The following is a 23,714-nucleotide window of genomic DNA, read 5'->3' on the forward strand; positions in this document are numbered from 1 at the left end:
ACTGAAAGCGCCAGAGACTTCTACTCCATTGTCCGTGCGTACAATAGCAATAGCACCATATCGGCATATGACTTCTTCCCAAAAGAAAGTGGCCAGCTCTTTGGAACGTAAAGACTTGAGGGCACGTCCTTCAGGTGCACGTGATAAGTCGTCTCGGGCTAGGACTACGTATCGGAAGCGTCCAGATTTGGGCATGTACATGACATCGACATTGATGATAGTGAAGATAGTTGGGGGAGCTGTGATAGTGATAGGAACTTTGCTTTTCTTGGTGGATCTGATCTGACATTCATGGCAAGTAGCGAGATAATGCTTGATATCCTGAAAAAGAAATGGCCAGAAAAACCGAATGCAAATAACTCCAAACACACCGTATACTCCTCGATGTCCGAGTTCTTCATGAGCTTGAGTAAGAATGAGACGTCGCTTGTCTGGATCTAGAATAACCAAGAGTGGAGGTCTTCCTTGTCGTCATCAATAGAGTTGATCATCTTTGAGATAGTACTGAGTAGCGCGAGCAAGGAATCGTCGTCGGGACTGCAAATTGGGAAAAGGGGGTATAGTTTGGTCTGTAAGAAATTGAAGAATTTGTCGAAGTGTCCGTTCTTGAGAAGAAGAAGAAGCAATAAAAGAAGGAAGCAAGATAGAGTCATACGATGGCATAGAAGAGGGAGTAAAAAGAAAAGTAGGGAAAAATTTGACCGTATTAAGAAGAGCAATATCGTCAAGCCAGTCATCGTCTTTTTGAGGTTCCTCTAACTCTTCAGAAGTTGGTTGTCGCCTTGAAAGTCCATCAGGTCCACGATGATTACCGGCCTTTACATGGATGAGCTTGAAGTCAAAGAGAAGAATGCCTTGTATCCATTGATTCATACTAGCACTAGGCTGCAAGTCAGGCTGATTGAGCATGCCTTTGATGTACTTGGCGTTGACTTCAACGTAGAGGTTCTTGACTCCAATAAGATAGAGGCGGAATTCTCAAAGAGCACGGAAAAGACCATATAACTCGAGCTTGGGCTGACTGTATCGTGCTTCTTGTGGATTAAGTGAGATAGAACCATAGCGGACAGGTCGTCGGATGCCTTCTTTGTCAAGTTGATAGAGAATGATACCAATAGCAATGTGAGAAGTGTCCACAGCAAGAATAACTGGGCGATCGGATGAATAGTCAATAGAAGTGAGAACAGGAGGATTGGAAATGATTTCTTTGAGAGTTTGGAAAGAGTCTTCTTGTTGTTGGGTCCAGACAAAGGGTTTGTCCTTACGATAGAGTTCTGTGAGTGGTCGGACAAGGGCTGAGTAATTTCTGATCCAAACACGCATTGTTCCGCATAGACCTAGAAAGGATCGGATGTCGTGAACAGACTTTGGTCATGGCCAATCAGTGACTTTCTGTATCTTGCTCTGATCGGGTAGTCGTCCATCCGGAGTGCATAACTGTCCAAGGATAAGAACTTCAGGCTGAGCAAGCTGAGTCTTTGGTCCAGAAAATGTAGCACCAGCACATCCCATGCGGTGCATAACTCGATGAACATCTTGAGCGTGTTCCCAGACAAATCGTCGTATTTCTGGATTTTCTGGAAGTGTTTCTGGATTGCCGTCCTCGTCTAAGTACTGTGTTGGAGGGCCTTTGATAGGAACATCGTCGATAAAGACATTGGCTACATGAGGGATCTCGTCACAAAGGATGAAGGTGGTACAGGCTTGAAATTCCGCTACTGCATTTGTATATCCCATAGGCATTGAAGTAAGTCGAAGAGGTCCAATAGGAGACTGGAACGTGGTAAGATCTCGGCTCATAGGATGGATTTTGCGTGCGTCATATCCCCAATATAAGTCAAAAACCGTATAAATAGAATGACCAGCAAAGGGAACCACAAAGTTGTCAAGAACTGGAGGAACTCCTGCGTCGCGATAGGAAATAGAGTTAAGAATCTGCAGATCATGAACTAGACGGATAGCACCAGTTGTCTTCTTCTTGACCCAGAAAATTGGAGAGTGATACGGAGCTTGGCTTGGTTCGTATACTCCAGCATCTATCTTTTCACGTAAGAGACTGATAACTTGATCCATGATGCCGGGTGGAATAGGAATATTTCGGACTACCCAGGGCTCGTGATCCTCAACAGGAAAGATGTATGGAGAGAAGTATTTTTCAGAAAATGTTCCACGTTCGGACTGATGAAAAGCGAGTGAGCGTTCATTGAGTTTAAGAATATGAAGGAAAAGCTTTTCTTCTTCCGGCCATAGGAATTTGTTGGCGTTAATGTTCATTGATTGTATGCGTTCAAGAGTGAGTCTGGTCGTTAGTGTAAAGGCAGGGGGATGGAGTGGGAGAGGTGGGAGAGATAATAAGGGATCAACAGGAATTCGTCGTATAACTTTGGCCGATTCTGGAGTAACCCGATTTATAGGTCTAACTTTCCGATCGACTCGTTTATAGGCTGTATTGGCAGAAGAGGAGGAAAGAATAGGTGATATGAATTGATTCATGGAGGCTCGGAAGGTTGATAGTGTCAATCCTGACGCGGCAGTGAATACAAAACCAATTGTAGGAGAGCTTGACGACCTTGCCAAATTAGTTTGGTTGACGGTGGGTTTAGCAGTAATATCTGAATTGAGTGACCATGATCTCGCATAAATGCTTTGATCTATCCAAAATTTCTGTAGGTCTTGACCCATCAGAGGTAATGGAGTGGTCGTCCTTCTTATCTTGTCCGTAAGCTTGATTTTTTGCTCTTTGTGGATAAGATGAAGCCCTTCCCGATTCTGTAGGAGTTCAAGGTGTATTGGAGGCGTGATAGTGGTGTATATTGGAGATAGAGATTCCGTATAGCATTCCTTTGGGAGGTTGCGTGTGTTTCTCCAAGAACTCTGCAATAGGTGACCTAAGGATTCGGTTGCGGACTGAAGTGGTGAAGCGGGGGTGGAACAAATAAATAAAAGGGAGGAATAAATAAAGGTTAGTTTAACGACTTTTCGGTCGACGTACATACAAATGGATAAAGTGGAAAGAAAATGAAAATAAAAGGTAAAGGAAAAGGTTGTATGGCGTGGAGTTGCCATTGAGAGTGTGAATGTGAGGAAAAGGCGCATAAAAGAAAAGTGGAGGCGTTCAAGAACTCGTTGCACAAATGAAAAATCTACATAAGTGTCCGTGAAATGGAAAAGAGAAACACGAAATGTGGAAATAAAATGGGAGGTGGGATAAAGGCATAACAATGAGGAAGAAGAAACACCAGCAACAGCAAAGGTGACAAAGAAAAATTGAGGAGATCGGAGAACAAAGAGAGGGCGTTGAGGAAGCAAGCTGATGTCCATGCACCGTCCAGATAGTCAGTACAATGTGTTGGCGTCCAAGGGATGTTCTTCCGTGTTGTCGATACCAAAGGGACTTTCTTCTCCATACTGATAATACCATTCGTTTCCATCGTCCATATTTGAAGCTCGCGATTCGTGCATTGTGCTGGTTATAGGAAGAGGTAAAAGGGAAGAATTGTGGTCGACCTCTTTGCCATTTTGGGTGATTCGTAGCTCTTCTTCATCCTCGTTTAATGGCTCCTTTGGACTGTCGTGGGCTACTCGCAGAGGATGTACCAAAGCTTTTGGGCCTCGATGATGCTTGTCTACATTTGCGGTGACCGTCAATGATACATGTATTTCTTGGTGAATCATAATCGAAAGAGGTGTCTATGGAAGAGCAGAACTTTGGGAATGAGGTTGGGGAATAGAAGAAGCATTTGAAAGCAAATGGATTGGGGAATAAAATGAGTCCAGGATGCTGAGTGACGTTGGCCCATTGGATAGGCACTGACTGAAGCAGAGTGGTTAGATTGAGACGAGATACCAGTGCGACTGAAGTGTAGAATAGTTGGAGTCGTCGTCAAGTTTATATGGCTGTCTCTCTGCGGATAAACATAATGGACAAAGGCCGTTCCTGTTCGGTCAGAAACAACACGAGTAGGAGAAGAATAGGTGGCGTCATATAGAATCCAGTCTTCAAAATGCAAGTGAGGGTTGAGCATTCCCATAGCCGTAAGATGAGTATTGTCAGAAGAGAATTGAATAGCTTCTACTTCAGGTGAGCTCAATTGTTCCATTTCTGGATTGTTGTCAGCTGGTTCTTCTTCATGTGGGTTGTTATTGTCTGAAGTGTGGGATTTGATGGACGGATTGACAGATGGTGATGGTGGCTGTTCTATTTGTGGGGCCTCATGTGTGGAATTGTAAGGTGGTGTGGAAATATGACCATAATGGGCTGTTGCATTGAATTGAGAAGTTCCCGAGTCATCTTGATACATTGAGTCATAATCGGAAGCGTAGAGACCGTGAGAGGAGTCCTGAGTTGAGTCATGTTCGCAGTTGGAGTCAGAGAAAGAGGGTGCATCTTGTGAAGTGGATAAGTCCTCATTTGGGTTAGCAGATTTGTCCCGATTCAGAGATTATTGCCTAGTAAGGATAGATAACTCGATCATGGAAGGGGTAGGTGATGGATAGCGAAGGTCGTCCAATAATTCACCGGGTTCTAAATCTTCTTCAATTTCACCTTCTTCGGCATCTGGATTAGCTAAGGAGAGGTTGTTGTGTGCTAACATTGTGTGGGGAGTCTTGTCGTAAATGGTATCCGTGAAGTAACGCCGGTCGTGCTGAGTATCAGGTGTCACAAGGAATTTCTGCTCACGTGTAGGATCTTTGACGTCATAGAAGGCAATGAAGGTCCCTTCGGGTCATTCTAGAATGTCCACATAGTTGTCACGGGTCCATGGATGTCCCAAGAGTATATCAAACTGGACTTTGTTGGATACATAGCAATGAGCACGCGTCCTGACTGTACCAATATCAAGTTGAACATTTCCAACGAATCCAAGCATGTGGGATTTGCCGCCATGAATATCAACCATAACAATAGTATTCCGGCTGTCCATCGGCAACCTGACAATCTTCTTCCAAGCCTGTTCGCTTAGAATGTTCTGCGTAGATCCACTGTCAATCAAGGCATTGAGTTTGTGACCATTACACATTAATGTGATTCGAAGAAGGGGCTCGTGAGCACGAAGGGATTCAACTGAATTGGTCTCGTGCATGTATTGAACAGGTACGTCCTTTTCGGCACTGCGAATGATGTCTAGAACTTCCTTATCAGAAAGCTTTAAGTTGCCGTTTGTCAATGAAGCTTTGAATTCGTCGACAGTAAGGGTCTTGCCTTTGATACTGTTGATAAGAAGGGTCCTAAGGTTCTTTGAAACTCCAAGTAACTCGCCGAACGTCGCATTAACGGGTTGATTAAGGCATCGTCTGAGAATGGCCATAGTGTTGACAGTTTGGGATATGTCAGAGACACGTTTCTGAGGCGCTGCGTGTGGCTTGGTAACTGATTTGCCTCGTTCTAGACTAGGAGTGACATCTTCCATGATTTGATCATCATCGGCCGGATCAAAAACCTCGTATCGTTGCGCAGTCTCGGGATGTTCCGTTGGATTTGCCCTAATCGGGACATTGGGTTGAGCTTGTTTGACAGGAATTGATGGATTCATTTCGGCAGAAGGTTGATTAATTGACGGGATTGGGACAGGTTGAATGGAAGTGGAGCTAGGCACATTGTTTGGCAATCCAGAGTTAGCCGGACGTTTAAGAATAGATGGGATCTGAGAAGAATCCTTAGCTTTACTTATTTCCGCTCGCTTTCCTTTGAGATACGCGGGTTCCGGAGGTACCACAGCGTCCATGACCTGTTTGCGTGCAGCACGTGTTCGCTTTTCAGTTGGGATTCGATTACCAGGACCTGCCAGCGTAAACTCAAACTCGTCTTCTCCATCCCAGGTTCCAATGTCGTCCTCTTCTTCTTTTGCGACCATGGCTCTGTAGTTCTTGAACATCTGACCATAATATGCTTCGGATACGGCTATGCTTGTGGTAGCGACTTGAGGAGGAGGAGGAGGCTGTTGTTGACGAAGGACTGCTTGTGCGATTGACTCTCCATTCTGGCGAATAATGCGGGATCTATCAGGAAAGACAACTCGATTGCTACTGTCTCTGGAAATAAGCTTGCGGTTCGTAAGATCAATGAGCGTTGGGCAGTTGTTGATTCCATGGCCTTGTTGATGTCAACCATAGCAGATGATCTCGGATGCGGACTGACGTGGTGCTCGTGGTGCTGGAGGTGCTGTCTGACTTGCGATTGGGACTGGCTGAGCTGGCTGTGCACTTGGATTTATAATGGCCGGAGCAATGAGCATGTTAGCAAGAGCGGGTTCCAACTTGATGGCGCAAAGATAGTAAATAGTGTACGAAGAATCATGGATGGTGAGCTTCAACATCTGCTTGATCAAGTTCTTCACTTTGTCGTCCTTGTGTGCTTGCTTTTCTTCCTTGTCTAGATCCTGAAAGATGCGCTTGGTCTCTTCCGGGGGATTGTATGGACGTTCACAAGCATCGCATGTCTTGATGTTAGGAAACATCTCCTGTAAGTACTTCTTGATCTTGTCAAAGACTGATGAACGTTCAGGATACAAATCCTTTGGGGGAATAAGAGACGTGAAAGAACATGCAGAAGGATTGTCAAAGATTCCAACGTCAAAGCGGTCTCGTTTAAAGATGATTTCAACTGCCTTGGTGACGTCTTCAATGGAAAAAGGTGAGGAGAGATCGATATGAGGATTAAAGACCATGATCTTGCTTTCAAGCGCAGGTCGGAGGGATTCATTGATTCCTAGCCAGAAGTATTGATTGTATTCCGTCTTGGATATCTTGTTGTTGTTGAGAAGCCAACCAGCAATGCGAATATATTGCTTCTGATACTTGCGGAAGTCATCAAGAGAACGCATAGAAAGATTGGAGTGTTGGAAAGCGTAAGCACGAAGAGTAGTCAACGTGAACTTCTGCGTTGTCCTAGCATGGTCAAAGATCTTGAGCATATCAGTCTTGAGTCGTTCCCATTGCTTGGCATGGTGGCTGGGTAAACCTTCAATGATTTCTCTGCTCTCTTGGTTGCAGCATTGAACCATGTATCGTACTTTGTCATCGTTGAGAGTGACATTGTACTGATCAAAAATGCGGTCGCAGTGATCCAAAAAGTTCTTGACGTCGACGTAAGATCCAGTGAATTTTGGAGGAGCACTAGATTTAGGAACAGGCATATCGACAGGAGTACGTTGGATGATGGTAGTAGCCATAGTGGGAGTAGAAGATGGAAACGGATTGCCAGAATCAGTCATAGCGTAAACCAGTTACAGAGTCAGAAAGTGTTGCCTAGAATTGTTGCCTAGAGTTGCCTAGAGTTGCCTAGAGAATAGACCAGCAAAGCGAAATAACCTGTAAAGAAAAAGAGTCGAAATGGATGGAATGGAAGTGATAAAGTGGTAGATTGCTGTGTTCCTAATACAAAATCCTAATTAACCCTCCCTCGCGGTGGGCTCCAGATGAAGATCGAAGTTTGTGATTGGTTATAAACTATATGTAATCCAACAAACACAAACCCCAGGGAAAGAGTGGTCCAGACTGGATAGGACGAAACCTTCTCCTAAGTTTCTTAAGGGAGGACGCTGCCTAGGATTTAAGTAGATTAGGATAGTGTGGATTGTGAAGGGTAACAAAAGCGAAATAGTAAGAAGAGGATAACCGGGTAGTCTGGGTACGATAGTAAATAAGCCTTCCGAAAATGGGATGGAACCGTGGAATTGGATGGCGGGTGTATATGGAATGCGTGAAGAAGATACGTAGAATGCGTATGAAAAATCAATAAATGTGAATCTTAGAGGGGTTGTCTGAAGTGAGTGGGGAACGTTCCGAGGGGAGATGAGGAGATGACTAGGAGTTGGAATGTTGTTGAATGGCTGAATCTTGATAAGCAAATGGTAAAGGCAAAAGTGTCCTTAAATTGACAATCTTTCTGAAGCTTGGAATGAAGCTATACGTCGCAGGAGTATCAACTGAATCGAGGATGAAAGACTAAGTCTGTCTCGAATGAAATCACTCTAGATGAGTTGACGGAGGGAAAGGATGTCTTGAATACACTCCTAACGGCAATGGTTGGAAGGTGTAGAAGGAGTAGGAGCGGTGACGGATTGAATGGAGGAGAGGAAGTAGGGAAGTACTGGAGGTCTGGATAGAAGTTAGATATTCAACGCTGAGAAGAAGAGGCGTTGGATGAGAAGGATGACTGGTCTTGGATGAAATCCTCTCTTAATGGAAAGCGAGATGACTTTGGATGAATGGAAGTAAGCTTGGTCTCGACGGAGGGTGGAACTGATGACTAAATTAGACTTGGGTTTGGGCTTGGCTTGAACTTGAACTTGGAATTGAAATGAATTGATGTGGATTGACTTGAAATTGACTTGACTTGGATGAAAATTGACTTGCTTTGAAGAAAGTGGGGACTGGGTGTAACTTTCCTGTCATTTTGTGTAATTCTACTACAGCTTTTATACTAAAAGCTACGTGAACGAAATACCAATCTGAGCTACTAAAAACTGAGTCATATACTGTACAAAGTGTCAAGAATGAGGCTACGCAAGTGTAACAATAAGCAAGAACAATAAGACATGTCAATATTGACACGACAACAGATAAGAAATGAATAGGATGAGTAAGAAAGAAGTGTATGACGAAGGTGAATGGTAATACAGATTAGATAAAAGAAGCAAGGATGAGTCAGAAAGCATAGAAGATTGGTAAGACAAAGACAATAAAAGCGCAACAGACAATAGAAAAGATATAAATAAACACAAAAGAATGAGTAAGACAAACCAAAAATAAGTTGGAATGAGTAATCCGCAGCCTGACGCTGAGTAAGACCATTGAATTGATAAAAATAGAGTTGACAGTCCGGCTGTGCAAGGCAGTATAGAAAGCTGTGCAGTTTGATGGTTGACTGATCCGTCGCATAGTCTTGATGATCCGACAAAGTGACATGATCCGGAATAACGTGGCTCCTATGTGACAAGTGTTGATAAGATAAGATGTGTGGATGACTTATGGAAAGAATGACTGCTTGGGTTGAGGGCGTCGTGTGTAGATCCAAAATGAACATCTCATCTCCAATCAGGATTGGGGTATGATAGCGCCCTATGACGTGGCCAGCCTGTTCGTCCGCAATAGACAGGGTAGAGACAATCTTCTCAAGGGCGGCTTTGGTAGTAGTAGAGCGGATGGATTGGGAGTGCGGGGGCCCTGTAGTAGGAGTAGAGGTAGGTGCGGCCGGGCGTTCCTTCCTAGAGGTGTGTCGAGCGCGAGGTGCGCGAGCAGAGGGAGTGGGAGCGGCAGGCGGTTTGGGCAGGGAGGCCGTGAGGCGTTCAAGTTTAGACTCGATGGCAGACAGTTGGTCATCAACCTTTTTATCGGCATCGAACCTGACTTGCTGCGCCCTAAAGAGGAGGGCGAAACGGTCCTCGAGGGACATTGTCATGAACCCATTGTAAGGCGAAGGAGGGTCGGCCATAGAGTATAGTAGGTGGGGGCAAGGTAGAGTGGAGTAGACGAGCGCTGCAGTGGATAGAGTACCAGGGCAACGTTGGGTAGCTTCGATATGCTGTTAGGAATCGACTTAAGTCAAGAGAGAAGAATGCCCAAAGACCAAGTTGATATCGAAGCTGGGGTCTGACTACTGACCCCAGGACCCTATATATACATGGAGACCGGAGTAACTACTTCCCGGACCAGAGTACTCGACATATGACAACTATCAATAGATGAAACAGGAGAACGATAGACGTGGGACCGAACACAAAGATAGAACAAGGCATAACAGCGTGGGACCGTAACAGATAACGATAACGGATAGGGGTGGCACCAATACGTACCCTGACAATAGTGTTGTCCTTATATACACCTAAGGTACGTTACATATGACTAGTGACAGTAACTATTGTATAGTTTTTAGTCATCTATCTAAATATAAAGTACTATTTGTAATCCACTCATATGACTTAGCACATGACTTGATAATCACATAGTCAAACATCACTGGCTTAACCAGTGTTGTCGTGGGTCAAATTGAACTGTGGCCAATGTTTCCCAATCAAATATGAACAAATACAAAACATGTGTGATTAAACTGTCCGCCAAGCCAGTGTGGGCCGCCCAAGGTGGCGCTTCTTAAGTGAATATAATTAACTACTTTAATAATAGTTGTTCAACACTCCTCAAGTGGTGTACGCACCGTAAGGCGGGACTCTACTTGTTTATAAATGGTCTAATCTAGTGGGTAAAACTCAAGGCCTAGAGTGGATCTATGTTTCAAGAATAGGTCAGGGCCTAGATTCTTAGTAAACATGTTGGCAACATTATTGGCAGTCAGAACTGCATATAACTTGATTGTGCTAAACTCTACTTGTTCCCGTATGTAATGATAACAAATATCCACATTATCATACCCCAATCCTGATTGGAGATAAGATATTTAAATTGGATCTACACACAACGCCCTCAACCCAAGCAGTCATTCTTTTCATAAGTCATCCACTCATCTTATCTTATCAACACTTGTCACATGGGAGCCACATTATTCCGGATCACGTCATTCTGTCGGATCATCAAGGCTATGCGACGGATCAGTCAACCATCAAACTGCACAGCACTCTGTACTGCCTTGCACAGCCGGACTGTCAACTCTATTTTTATCAATTCAATGGTCTTACTCAGCGTCAGGCTGCGGATTACTCATTCCAACTTATTTTTGGTTTGTCTTACTCATTCTTTTGTGTTTATTTATATCTTTTCTATTGTCTGTTGCGCTTTTATTGTCTTTGTCTTACCAATCTTCTATGCTTTCTGACTCATCCTTGCTTCTTTTATCTAATCTGTATTACCATTCACCTTCGTCATACACTTCTTTCTTACTCATCCTATTCATTTCTTATCTGTCGTCGTGTCAATATTGACATGTCTTATTGTTCTTGCTTATTGTTACACTTGCGTAGCCTCATTCTTGACACTTTGTACAGTATATGACTCGGTTTTCAGTAGCTCAGATTGGTATTTCGTTCACGTAGCTTTTAGTATAAAAGCTGTAGTAGAATTACACGAAATGACAGGAAAGTTACACCCAGTCCCCACTTTCTTCAAAGCAAGTCAATTTTCATCCAAGTCAAGTCAATTTCAAGTCAATCCACATCGATTCATTTCAATTCCAAGTTCAAGTTCAAGCCAAGCCCAAACCCAAGTCCAATTCAGTCATCAGTTCCACCCTCCGTCGAGACCAAGTTTACTTCCATTCATCCAAAGTCATCTTGCTTTCTATTGACAGAGGATTTTATCCAAGACCAGTTCTCCTTCTCCTCCAACGCCTCTTCTTCCCAGCGTTGAATATCCAACTTCTATCCAGACATCTAGTACTTCCCTACTTCCTCACCCCCATCCAATTCGTCACTGCTCCTACTCCTTTTACATCTTCCAACCATCACCGTTAGGAGGGAATCCAAGACATTCTTCTCTCCGTCAACTCATCTGGAGTGATTTTATTTGAGACAGACTTAGTCTTTCACCCTCAATCCAGTCAATACTCCCACGACGTATAGCTTCATTCCAAACATCAGAAAAATTGTCAATTTAAGGACACTTTCATCTTCACCATCCGTTTACCAAGATTTGGCCATTCAATAACATTCCAACTTCCAGTCACCTTCTTATTTCCTTTCAAAACGTCTCCAATCCTCTTCAGACCACCCCTCTGAGGTTCACCTTTATTGATTTTTCCTATGCCTTCTACGCATCTTCATCACGCTTTCCCTATACACGTGCCATCCAATTTTACGGTTCTATTCCATTTTTTGAAGGTTTATTTACCATTGTACCCAGACAACCCGGCTATTCTCTTTTTACCATCTTGCTTTCTTTACCCTTCATAATCCACACCATCCTAATCTACTTAAATTCTAGGCAACGTCCTCCCTTAAGAAACTTAGGAGAAGGTTTCATCCTATCCAGTCTGGACTATTCTTTCCCTAGGGTTTGTGTTTGTTGGATTACTTATAGTTTATAACCAATCACAAACTTCAATCTTCACTGGGCATGGAATATGTTGGTTAGAGGCACAGAAGGTAAAAATGATGCATACCGCTCAGTATATCAAGGTGAATCTGGAGACGGTGTACTGTTTTTATGCACATATATTAAGGGAATAATATCCAATATTTTGACTTTGTTTTGGCTAGTTAGAAACTTCACAACAGCTTAAATATGGCAAGAACCACGTGGATTGGCTTCATTTGAAGAGCAATTTGGGTTGTAGAATACAATCTTTAGAAAGTCTTCAACCAAATCAAAACTAGAGTTTTGTAAAAAATGCTCCATGCATGCAAACTTGGCATCAAGTTTCTTCTGATTACTTTGACAAGATTAAGCTAATCAAGGTTGGCTTGACATTACTGGCTCATTGAATGGAGATAGAAGGTCAGTTTCTTAGTGTATTTCCGGTAGACAGTCATGTTCTTGACCCAAATCTGCATGGAATCTAAGAGAAGTGTGGGGTGATAGCGGTGGATTGGAAAGAAATGCAGAAACATAGGCTGGGATTTTTGGGATCTTAGGGATTGGCTTTAATTTCTTGAATAATTGTATAATTTTGAAGTGTGTTTCTACTAATATTGAATTATTATCAGTTTATATTGTATAGAGTGCCAATACATAGGATGAATATAAGAAAAATGCATCAAAAGCTCCAGACACGTTTGGTCTTAATAATGCAACACAGTTTTAAAGTCTGCACTTTACATAATCATTTTTCTTTCCTGGTTTGGGGGTACAATAAGCACAGAACTACATCTAGCTCAGGCTGCCAGGTAAAGGTGTTAAAGGAGTCGGAGATAAAAGATGGGTTGAGTAGTATAAAGAATATCTACCCAAAAGTGTCTGTCTACCAAACACAATGCTTGACAGGTGGGATCTGGCTCTGCACATTTGGGGAATGAATGGAGGTGATTCTGCTCTGGGGCCTTGATACAGACTGGTTGATTACAATTGGGAGAGTAGTAGATTATACCATCTTGTAAGAAGACAGAGCCCTTGGACCAGTCAAAGGTAGGCATAGTCTGTTGTATGTAGAGTTAGAAATCAAGTATACCTCAATATTGTAGGATATATACAGGTGGCATTATGGACAGTTAAGAGAGCAGAAATTCCACTTTGATTTCAAACATTGGTGTATACTGCCCTGGCAATAAGCCTGGGTAGTGAAGAAGAACTAATAATGCAAGAATGTGTTAAGATTATCACACATGTTGGAGTTAGAAATTGCCATCAAGCAGAATTTAAATTTGGGTAGGGTTTCATTTGTTGGCTCTGTTTACTTTTGCACCACTATTACCCTTCAACCTATAGAAATACCTGGGGATTTGTTGGGTAGCAGCCTGCTGACCACGGTAATTCCATAGTCTGTAGGCTGGTCCAGTTGGTGCTCACACTCTTCAACCCACGGAAATACTTAGGAGTTTATTGGGTGTGGCTGCTTGACTATGGTAATTCTGTAGTTTGGCAGTTGTTTGTCTTGGTGTTTACACACTACTACTACCCTTCAACCCACAGAGATACCTAAGAGTTTGTTGGGTGGCAGCCTGCTAATTACAGTGATTCCGTAGTTTGTGGGCTGCTCCTATTGCTGCTATAGACTACCAGCCCCCTTCAATCCACGGAGATACCTGGAGGTTCATTTGGTATGTATGTATATACCACTTCTTGTCATTAAAAGCCCTTGCCATAAACTTTAACACATAGATATACCTGGGACTTCTTGGGTGGCTGCCTCTTGGCTATAATAATTCCGTAGTTTGAAGAACTCTGGGACCTCTGCACTGGATTGACTCCTCCATCCAAAGGGACCTTGTCAGGCTATATGATTTTGGCTATTTTTATTCTCTGACAGCTTGCTATTGATGGCAATTGTGCCTGCTTTGCCTACTAGTTATGGCAATGGCACAGAATAGCACAGACATTTGTATTTTTTTAGGTGTCTATTACATAACTACTGGGCTTGTTATATGAGGAAAGGAGTTTTTTCATCCTTTTTCATCCCTTATCACTATTACCCATCACCATGCTCACCCTAATCCAGCTTGAAAAAGCCCTTACTGCTATTAAGACCAACAAAAAACTCGAATAAGCCTTAATTCTCCCCCATCCCCATGTGTGTTTACCACTAACATTATTTGTAGATGCCCCAAACTAGCAGACACTATAAAGAGTGCGAGATGGATTCACCAGTCTATCAAACCATTTTTGAACATAAAAAACACTATCCAAGAGGGTTTTGAGTTTCTAGCCAACAATGTAACGGATGGTATGATCCAACAACAAATATTAGAGTAAATATATGCACCATTTTTTTCTGGTTTATTTATTTATGCATATATTAGATTACAATCCAAGCTCTGGTCCTTCTATGAGATGCAAGACTTGATGCTAGATCTTAGAAAGTTGCCTCTTCTCTCTTCTTATATACTAACACCCCAATTTCCCGTCTTTCCCCATCTCAACAAGCAAGCTGCGTTTTGCACCCAGCCCCTGCCGCCCATCCGTCATGCCTGGTCTACCCTCATGGCATGCATGACACATCACATAGAGCAGTTTAAATATAGTGTACTTTACCTAATATTAAATGTTGATCATATTATGTAATGTACAGATTGAGTTAGCGTGACTGACTAGCTAGGATATTGACGTGATACACGGGCTAGCTAGACTGCCTATGTGATAGTATAGGCAATGGGCCATTTAGTGCTAAATGGGCTGGCTCCTTTCCATCACGGACATGTACATTCCGGAAACCTAGCCCCTCGGGGAATGTGCATGTCCGGAAAATGAATTTTCCAGAAACATTTTCCAGGTTTGCAATAAATTTTTAAACATGCAAATTGTATCATTTCAATATATATTAGAAAGTGTATAAACTTATTGTCATTGTATTATAATGATGTTTTGGCTTGCAAAATAGACTTTTAAGGAGGAATTATCTGGGTGCTATTATATAGTCTTTGGACTGCAACTTTTGGACTGTTGTGTAATTTTTGGTAGACAAATGATCTAGATACAATTGAGAAGACTTCAAAAATAAATTGTATCTTTGTTAATTTTTGAGCATTTTCTATCAAGTAAAATATACTCCAGAGGATACTTTATCCAGGCTCTACCATGGAGGTCTCGGATCCGGTGCATTCCGGTTTTTTTTTGGAATTTTTTAGTAGAAAAATCATCCGGAAAGCTCTGTACAGTTTATAGTATGCAAAATACAACATGTATTTCAATCAATCGTTAATTGTTTTTATCATATAAACTATATCTTGGCGTAAGATTCTTCCAGATTCTAACATACATTCCTTGGACTGTGCCTTCCGGGCTGTTTGTAATTTCTTGGTAGAAGAATTTTCCGGGTACACTGTATAATAGTCAAAACACAAGGTAATTGTATTAAATTTTGACTGTTTTCAATCATATAAAAAATACTTTGGAGGAAGATTTTTCCGGATTCTGGCACACTATTCTTGGACTGTGCCTTTCAGGCTGTTTGTAATTTTTTGGTGGAAAGCTTTTCTGGAAAATTTACTATTTTTCAAAGTCTATATACTAGAAGGATCAGACCTCTACTCTAATTGTACTTAACATTATTATCTGTGCTTCTTTGTAAGATTGCCTAAAAATACCCCAATTAAGGCTTACCATCATATAGTCAAGCTTTATTATTCTATCTTGAGTCTATTAATAGTGCTCATCTAATTGATTTTGTGGTTTTGAAAGCATTTCTGGTCTGTTTTCTTTAATTTTTTGTGATAAACCTATATTATTAAGATGTCCAAGTTTGAATCAGCCATTAAAATTGCAATATCTATATTTATTCCTACACAATTAAACAAACAATATTCTAGCCAAAAGGCATATCTTAAATAGCACCCTCCAGTGATTGGTGTAAACATTTCTAACCCTGCCATTATTTTTCATTTATAGTGAATAAAGGCCTTGCCAAGTTTCAGCCTATTTGAATCATTGGAACCTACTAAATTGTCATGCTCTGTACCCTGCCTCTACCACCACCGCCCTCTCTGGCTCCACAATGCATGTTGTGCTTTCTGCCTTAATGATGCTGCAGCCCACCCAACATGCCCACAATATGCATGCCACTGTATGTTGTACTTTGTACTCTGCCTTCACTGGCATCTTCACTCTGTGTGTCATGCTCTCTACCCTAACAACAATACTAACACCCATTCTATCCACCCTAACAGCACTGCAGCCGCCCTTTTCCAACATGCAGTGCTATACATATTGTGTTTTTGTTCCCAATAATGCCGCAGCCCACCACAACATGTCTACAATATGTATGCTACTGCATATCGTGATCTCTGCCTGGACAATAATACCATTGCCTCCTTTCTGCCCACCCCAACAGTGCTATAGCCATCCTCTCCTGACACGCTATCATACCCCAATCCTGATTGGAGATGAGATGTTCATTTTGGATCTACACACAACGCCCTCAACCCAAGCAGTCATTCTTTCCATAAGTCATCCACACATCTTATCTTATCAACACTTGTCACATGGGAGCCACGTTATTCCGGATCATTTCACTTTGTCGGATCATCAAGGCTATGCGACGGATCAGTCAACCATCAAACTGCACAGCTTTCTACACTGCCTTGCACAGCCGGACTGTCAACTCTATTTTTATCAATTCAATGGTCTTACTCAGCGTCAGGCTGCGGATTACTCATTCCAACTTATTTTTGGTTTGTCTTACTCATTCTTTTGTGTTTATTTATATCTTTTCTATTGTCTGTTGCACTTTTATTGTCTTTGTCTTACCAATCTTCTATGCTTTCTAACTCATCCTTGCTTCTTTTATCTAATCTGTATTACCATTCACCTTTGTCATACACTTCTTTCTTACTCATCCTATTCATTTCTTATCTGTTGTCGTGTCAATATTGACATGTCTTATTGTTCTTGCTTATTGTTACACTTGCGTAGCCTCATTCTTGACACTTTGTACAGTATATGACTCGGTTTTCAGTAGCTCAGATTGGTATTTTGTTCACGTAGCTTTTTTTTTTTTTTTTTTTTTTTTTTTTTTTTTTGTTTTGTGTTAGAGCCTCTGAGGGGGGGACCCCTCCCTTGGCTTGGTTCTACCTAACTACCTACTATGCTCCTTTAGCGTTGGTGGCTTTCCTTGGCCTACTTCTGCACTATGGAGGGCCCTCACGTCCCTCCACCTAGCCCAGTCGTCCTAGACTGTTTGAAGTAGCGCTTCCGGCCTGATAGGCTCTCTCCCTCTCATTCCTGGGTCTTGTATTGACTCTTTTGTTTTTTGTGTTGGGTCTTTGCCTTTAGTTACAGCTCTCCTCGTCTTCTTCCGTCCCTTTTCGTAGTAAATCCTCCTTGTAGGGTTTTAGTCGTTTAGTCTTCGCAATGTATCGTAGTAGCGCCTTAACGTGATCTTGTTTTGTCGTGAGTTCCTCTATGCTCGTGCATTGTTCGCCTAGCTCTTCCCAGAGTTCTCGCCTTTGCCTTCTGTACCTTTTGCATTCGAATATGAAGTGCTCAACCGTTTCTACTGCCTTCCGCCCGCCTCTCCTTTCATAGCACTTTGGGCAATATTCCGTCTGGTTTTTGGTGAACTTACTGAGGTGGCTGTTTAGTGGGATATGTCGTGTCCGCAGCTGTATCAGCACGCTAGCCTGGGTCCTGTTGAGTTTCTTGATGGCTCTTCTGTACCTGGTGAAGGGGAATTCGGTGTCTATTGACGCAAATGCTTGTTTCCGTTTCGACGAGTTCCAGCGGTCCCTCCAGATGGTCATCAATTCTTCTTGGTACGCTTGCTTCTCGGCAGACGCACTGCGCTTCATCGTTTGTTTTAGGGGGGTGGGTAGTTCATCATCGGGGGAGGAGTCTCCCTCAGCCGCTCGTTTCGCTTCTTCGTCCGCTCGTTCGTTCCCCAGTACATTGGAGTGTCCGGATATCCAGTGCAGCGTGATGTTTCCCTGCAAGGTGCGGAAAGCTGCGTCAATGTCCATCATAATACATTGTCCTGACTTAGCTTTGGGTTGTCTTAGATTCTGTAGTAGCGACTGATTGTCGCTGAACACGTCAATCACGTTGCGATGCGTTGTCGCCTCGTTCTCGATGAGCTTGGAGGCCAGCAGGCCTCCTACAGCCTCCGCCTCGTAGGTGTTGTGGTCCTCGTTGGTGCCCAGATACTTACGCAGGACTTTCCCGTGTCTGTCTTGACGTGTTCTGAACAAAACGGCTGCCCCTCCGGTTCCCTGATTGTGGCTGGATCCGTCCGTGTATACCCTTATGTCCGCCTTACTTCCCTTTTCGTATTGCATCGAGTCTTCCCTGGAGTTCGCGATTACGATTTTGAAGGGTGGTCGGTAGTTAGCTGGGTATGGCAAGGGTAGTATCGTCTCGATGGTGCTTGGCTTAAAGTCGAAGATGCGCAGGAGGTTGTTGATCGGAGCTTTGTGTCGTTTTGCTGGTCGGGTTTCTGCCCTCGCAATCGCGCGATGCAGTGGGTGCGTACTTGGTAGTGTGGCCATCCGAACGAGGGCCCTGTGGCATGCTTTGAGCAGCGCCAGCTCCAGTGGGAGGACGCCCGCATGGGCGTCCAGCAGCTCCGTAGGAGTCGATCTCATCGCACCTGTAATGGTCAGCGTAGCCTTCCTTTGTATAGAGGTCATCCTCTTGAGTGCTGCTATTGATCCCACGTTGTTTTTGTACCCGATTGGCTTTGTCGGTGGTGTATACCAGACGTCTATCCCATAGGTGAGTCTCGGTAGGACGGTTGCGATGTACAGCTGCCGGAGTAGGTAGGGGTGTATGCCCGTTGTGGGTTTTGCCAGTCGTCTGAAATTGTTGACACAGGCTGTTGCGCGTTCTGTGGCCCTCTGTAGGTGTGTCTTCCACTTCAGCTGACAGTCTAGGTGAAAACCTAGACATTTAAAGTCTCGGACCAGTGGTACTAGCTCTCCGTTAACTTCTAGTCGGGGGTGTTCGACGGAGTCGGGATTGCGAGGATCGAGATGCATCACCGCTTGCTTCGCTGGTGCGAATTTTGAGTTGTGACTATCGCTCCAAGTGAGAGCTCCGTTCTCCTTATGAATTAAGATACTCAGCTTGTCTGTGGTTTTGTCGAAGTCCTTCCCCGTTGCTACCAGAGTCACGTCGTCCACGTATCCGATGGCGTCTTCTCCGTTGCTGCGGTTGACTATCTCGAGAAGGTCAGCATTGTAGATGATATACAGAATCATCGACAACGGGTCGCCTTGGCCGATCCCGTTGTCTATCTTTATCAGCTCCGATACGAAGTCGTCAAACTTCAGCTTGGTCTTCCTGTCTCTGAGCAATTTGCGGATAAATTTGATGTAGACCTCCGGTATTCGACGTTTTCTCAGATTGTGCAGAAGGCGGTCCGTCACAGCGTTTGGGAAGGCTCCCTCAACGTCGAGGAATAGCATTGAGACTACTCTGCCTTTTCTCCAGGCCGTCTTTACCTTGTCTGCCATGTAGTGCATGGCATCCGCCGTGGTGCGACCTGGCCTTCCTCCAAAGTGTGTGTTTGGGAGGAGGTTGTGCTCCTCCACCAGGTGACTGATCCGTTCTGCAACTATGGCCGTGAGGACTTTGGGTAGCGTGTTCAGCAGGGCAATCGGCCTGTACGCTTTCGCTGTCTTGTAATCGGGCTTGCCTCGTTTTTTGAGCACGACCGTTATGGAGTGTTTCCACGGTTCTGGGTAGTGACCCGTCTTGAGAATTGCATTGTAAATTGAGTGTAGGCGGTTGATTATGAGCGGCGTCGTTTTTTGGAGGACCACGTTGGGTATCTCGTCGATACCGCAGGCTTTGTATGGTGATAGGCGTTCCAGTTGTCGTTGAATTTGCTGGCGCGTTACATACCCACTGTCTTGTATCGCCTCCGGATATTTGTATCTCTGTGGCACCGAAGAGCAGTCTGGCTTCTTTGGGAAAAAGGTATGTGCAAACAACTTAGCTTTTTCTTCGTTTGACGTTATGTCTTCCCTCTCGTCGTACTCGTTGGTTATCGTCAGCGAGGGTATTCTGGGTCTGCCCCCGTCGCCTATAGGCCTCTTGAAGTACCAATTTGCCGTCCATATGTCGGTGCCTTCGGCTTTGAGAAGCCATTCGCTCCAGTGGTTGCGTTTCATGTCCAGAACCAGTCTGGCAAAGACTCTTTTTGCGGCTTTGAATTCGAGGTGGCAGGGGTGATCTGGGAGTGCACGGAACCTGTGGTGCAGGCTACCCATCCTGTTTTTATACCTTTTTGCTTCCTCCACTTCGCTGGTCCACCATCACTTTGCCTCCGGGAGAGGTTTGCGTAGCTTGACCTCTTCCCCGATGGTGTCCTGCAAGGCTTTGGTCAGTAATAAAACTTCCCTGTCAATCTCTTGTCCTGTGTTAAGCACCAGCGTCCCGTCGGTGGTTGCTAGCCGTTTTTCTAGTGACTTGTTGAAACGCTCCCAGTTGGTTGTGCGGAAATTTCTTTCCAGAACAACTTCTGCAGTCTTGCATTTGGCATCGATTTCGATAGTGATAGGGTAGTGGTCGGTGTTCGCCGGGCGGTTTTTGTAGTCCACGTCGCACTTAACAACATGTTCGAGCAGCGCCTCTGAAAGAAAAACGTTATCTGGTCTCGACATCTTTTTTGTTACCATATGTTCCAGGGTCGGCAGGCCCTTTGGTAATGCCATAGACAGTCCGTGTTCTTCAACAAACTCGATTAACCGATCAGCTTTGGATAGTGCCTGAGGTGTGAATAGCCTGTCATCCTTGTCGCGGTCCCACATTGGGTGGTGCTGATTAAAGTCGCCCGCCCAGATCTGGTACGTGTTTGGCCCTCGCATTTGTCTTTGGTGGCCGTCCAGGTAATTCCGAAGCGGTTGAAGTGTCCTCCCGACGCGGCCTGGGTGGTAGATGTTGAAGATATAGATAGTCCCCCTCGCGCACTCGAGCTTTATTGCAGTGATATCGTTCGACTCTGGGAGCGTCACCTCGCACCAATGGCTTGTGTTCAGTCGTTTGTTGACCCATATGCCTGATCTTGTGGTAGCTGCGCCTGCGCGCCCAACAGGGTATATAGGGCGGAAGTGGGCACTGGTTCTTATGTTTCCAAAGTGTGTGATGTGGGGTTCCTGAATGAGTACAATGTCGTACTCGTTACCCAGGTTTGCGTTTACTAGTTCGAGGTGCGCCACTTCGGATTTATTCAGGTTTATCTGCAGGATTTTTATTCGGTGGATATACTGCTCAGGATCACAATTTCTACTCACCTTTTAGTCGTCGTCCTCTTCCCCTTGGCTTGCCCTCGACAGGTCCGCCTTGGATGAGCTGGGCTGCTGAGTAGTTTTGGGCTCCGGGCTTTGCTCGGGTGTCTTCAGCGTTGGCCCGCTCGATTTCGCGGGTGGTTCGACCGTCCAGCGTGGAGACTGACCCCTCGGCAGAGTCTTCTTCTGGAAAGTCGCCGGCGCTGCGCTAGTATCCATGCTCCATGTCCAAGGCTCATCTGTCGGGATGAATGGCAGCTTGTTCTCGGGTGTACGCTCGTCTTTTTCGGCTATCTTCTTGATGAAGACTGGGCAGGCTCTGTCGTAGCTGGGGTGGTCATCGGCATTGCAAGACACGCAGTGGGTCTTCGTTTTCTCGCAGTCCGGTGTGCGATGGCCTCCCTTTTCGCCACAGTGGCCACAGACGTCGTGTTTTGAGGTGCATTCTTTTGCAAAGTGGTTGTAACCCTGGCATTTGAGACACCGGATAGGATCAGTTTTGCATTTCTGTACTCTCACCCTTTTGTTTGCCATGTACATGCCTATGGCTATCAGTCTGTTGGCCTCGCTGGCGTCGTTGACTGTGAGTATCACATGCGCGCTTTTCTGACCTACCGCTCGTCTCGATACTTTCTTGGCCCATCGCATCGAGACAATTGTGCCCTCGTCGACTCTGTTGGATTCTTCGACTTCCCTGAGGAAGTCCGCATCTGTCAGGGTTTCTCCAGTTTCCCCTCTTTATCTTCACAGAATTATCTTATCCTTTCATTATCTTATCAATTATCTGATTAGATAGTTTATTTCTTTTATCACAGCCTTCTTGCTCCACTTTCTTCTAGTAAATTCTCTATGATTCCTAGTCTTACTCATCCTTTTTCTATATGATGTCACTTTTATTCTTTAACCTTCCTTTATGATGTAATGTAGGGAATATTCTAGAATAGCTGTAGAGTATAAATACTGGACTTGTAGGTAGCTGTAGCTTCAGCTTCAATCTCTTAGGATATCCACTATCATTGGTGTGATCTCTTAGAACCATTGAATCTCTCTCATTCTCTTATTCTCTCTTTGCTCTCTTACTCTCCCTCTGCTCTCTCTCTCTCTCTCTCTTGCTTAATCTTTGTTGGTGGCCTTGTCACACTGATTATAGTGTTGCCCTGACAGCATCTTTGGGTTCGGCAGTGATTGGGACACCCAGTGCTATCAACTCGTAAGTCCGTTTCTTTGTGGTGACATCGTCTCCGATGCGCTTGCACAAGTTGTTTCGGTTCTCTTCCACACGCATCCACGCGGCGCCAAAATCCGAGTCGAATTCTATGAGGAGTCCCCCGTTTCTCTGCTTAATCGCTGACCTGATTCGTACAGAGCCCTCCGGTTCAAGCGACTGGAGTATTTTGTTGACCGCGTCTTTCGCCTCTTTGTCGCCCATAGAGCTGATCTTTGCTTCTTTGTTTATACCTTCTAACATGGTCTGACGAGCTCGGATACCGTGACGCGCTAGCATCCTAGGGTTCGTAGCCATGTTAGCCTGTACCAAGATTTGGTTGACAATCGAGAGCCCCTTCGAGAGAGCTTGACTATACGAAGGTCCATTGCCTGAGGGTTGTTGCGGGGTCACTGCGCTAGCCGATTTGATTAGATTAGATGTCGCCTTGTTGATTTCGTCGAGTTTTTGGTCCACCTTGTCCTGCGCGTGCTGGACCAGCGCTTTGATTTCGTTCGTGAAGGTTGCCAGTTCCTCTCCGAAGCCGTCGTGGTAAGTTTGGGTCGCCATTGGGATTTCCATGTCTTTGAGCATGAAGGCCAAGCCCCTCATAGCTTGGATCACGATGGGCGGGGTCTTATTCGACATCTGCGCAATCTGAAAAAGACACGCGGCGGCCCGGTGCGTCGTGAGGCCCTGTCCTGCTGGCACGAGCAGCTGGTGTTCCTCCAGGATTGCCCGTCCTCCCTTCGCGTTCTGGATCTGCTGAAGGTCTTCATTGACTACTGTTCCCTTGCTCCTGGTTGTTCTGTCGGCTGAGGCAGTGTCATTCTGACCCGGAGTGGGAGGGTTTCCCATGGCTGTCTTTTTGACACGCGCCGTGCCGGAATTGACGTTCATTGACGAGATTAATGTGCGTGGGTGATTTTTTAGGTTGGTGGTGGGTTCAGGTACTTTTGGTACGTGTTTTTAGGTGGTTATTTACTCTACTCGATGGCTAATACGCCCGACAGACTGTTCCTTCACGCTCTAGGTGCGTGGGAAAAGTGCTGGAGGTGGTAGTTGCGGATCAAGGAGCGTCCTCCACGTAGCTTTTAGTATAAAAGCTGTAGTAGAATTACACGAAATGACAGGAAAGTTACACCCAGTCCCCACTTTCTTCAAAGCAAGTCAATTTTCATCCAAGTCAAGTCAATTTCAAGTCAATCCACATCGATTCATTTCAATTCCAAGTTCAAGTTCAAGCC

At 44.5% G+C, this 23,714-nt stretch overlaps 2 protein-coding genes across 2 annotated transcripts; both read right to left on the reverse strand.

Annotated features, from left to right (window-relative positions):
- Positions 1 to 4,727: 4,727 nt before the first annotated feature.
- Positions 4,728 to 7,172, reverse strand: JR316_0008200 (uncharacterized protein; the record flags this gene model as incomplete). The annotated part of the gene is made up of 2 exons (XM_047893915.1): positions 4,728 to 6,094; positions 6,140 to 7,172. 2 exons carry the CDS (start codon positions 7,170 to 7,172, stop codon positions 4,728 to 4,730), a joined length of 2,400 nt encoding a protein of 799 aa, XP_047747230.1.
- A 1,260-nt stretch (positions 7,173 to 8,432) lies between these two features.
- On the reverse strand, positions 8,433 to 9,436 carry JR316_0008201 (uncharacterized protein; the record flags this gene model as incomplete). The annotated part of the gene is made up of 2 exons (XM_047893916.1): positions 8,433 to 8,461; positions 8,746 to 9,436. 2 exons carry the CDS (start codon positions 9,434 to 9,436, stop codon positions 8,433 to 8,435), a joined length of 720 nt encoding a protein of 239 aa, XP_047747231.1.
- Positions 9,437 to 23,714: the final 14,278 nt, after the last annotated feature.

The sequence above is a fragment of the Psilocybe cubensis genome, chromosome 7, assembly GCF_017499595.1.
Source record: "Psilocybe cubensis strain MGC-MH-2018 chromosome 7, whole genome shotgun sequence".
Lineage (NCBI taxonomy): Eukaryota > Fungi > Basidiomycota > Agaricomycetes > Agaricales > Agrocybaceae > Psilocybe > Psilocybe cubensis.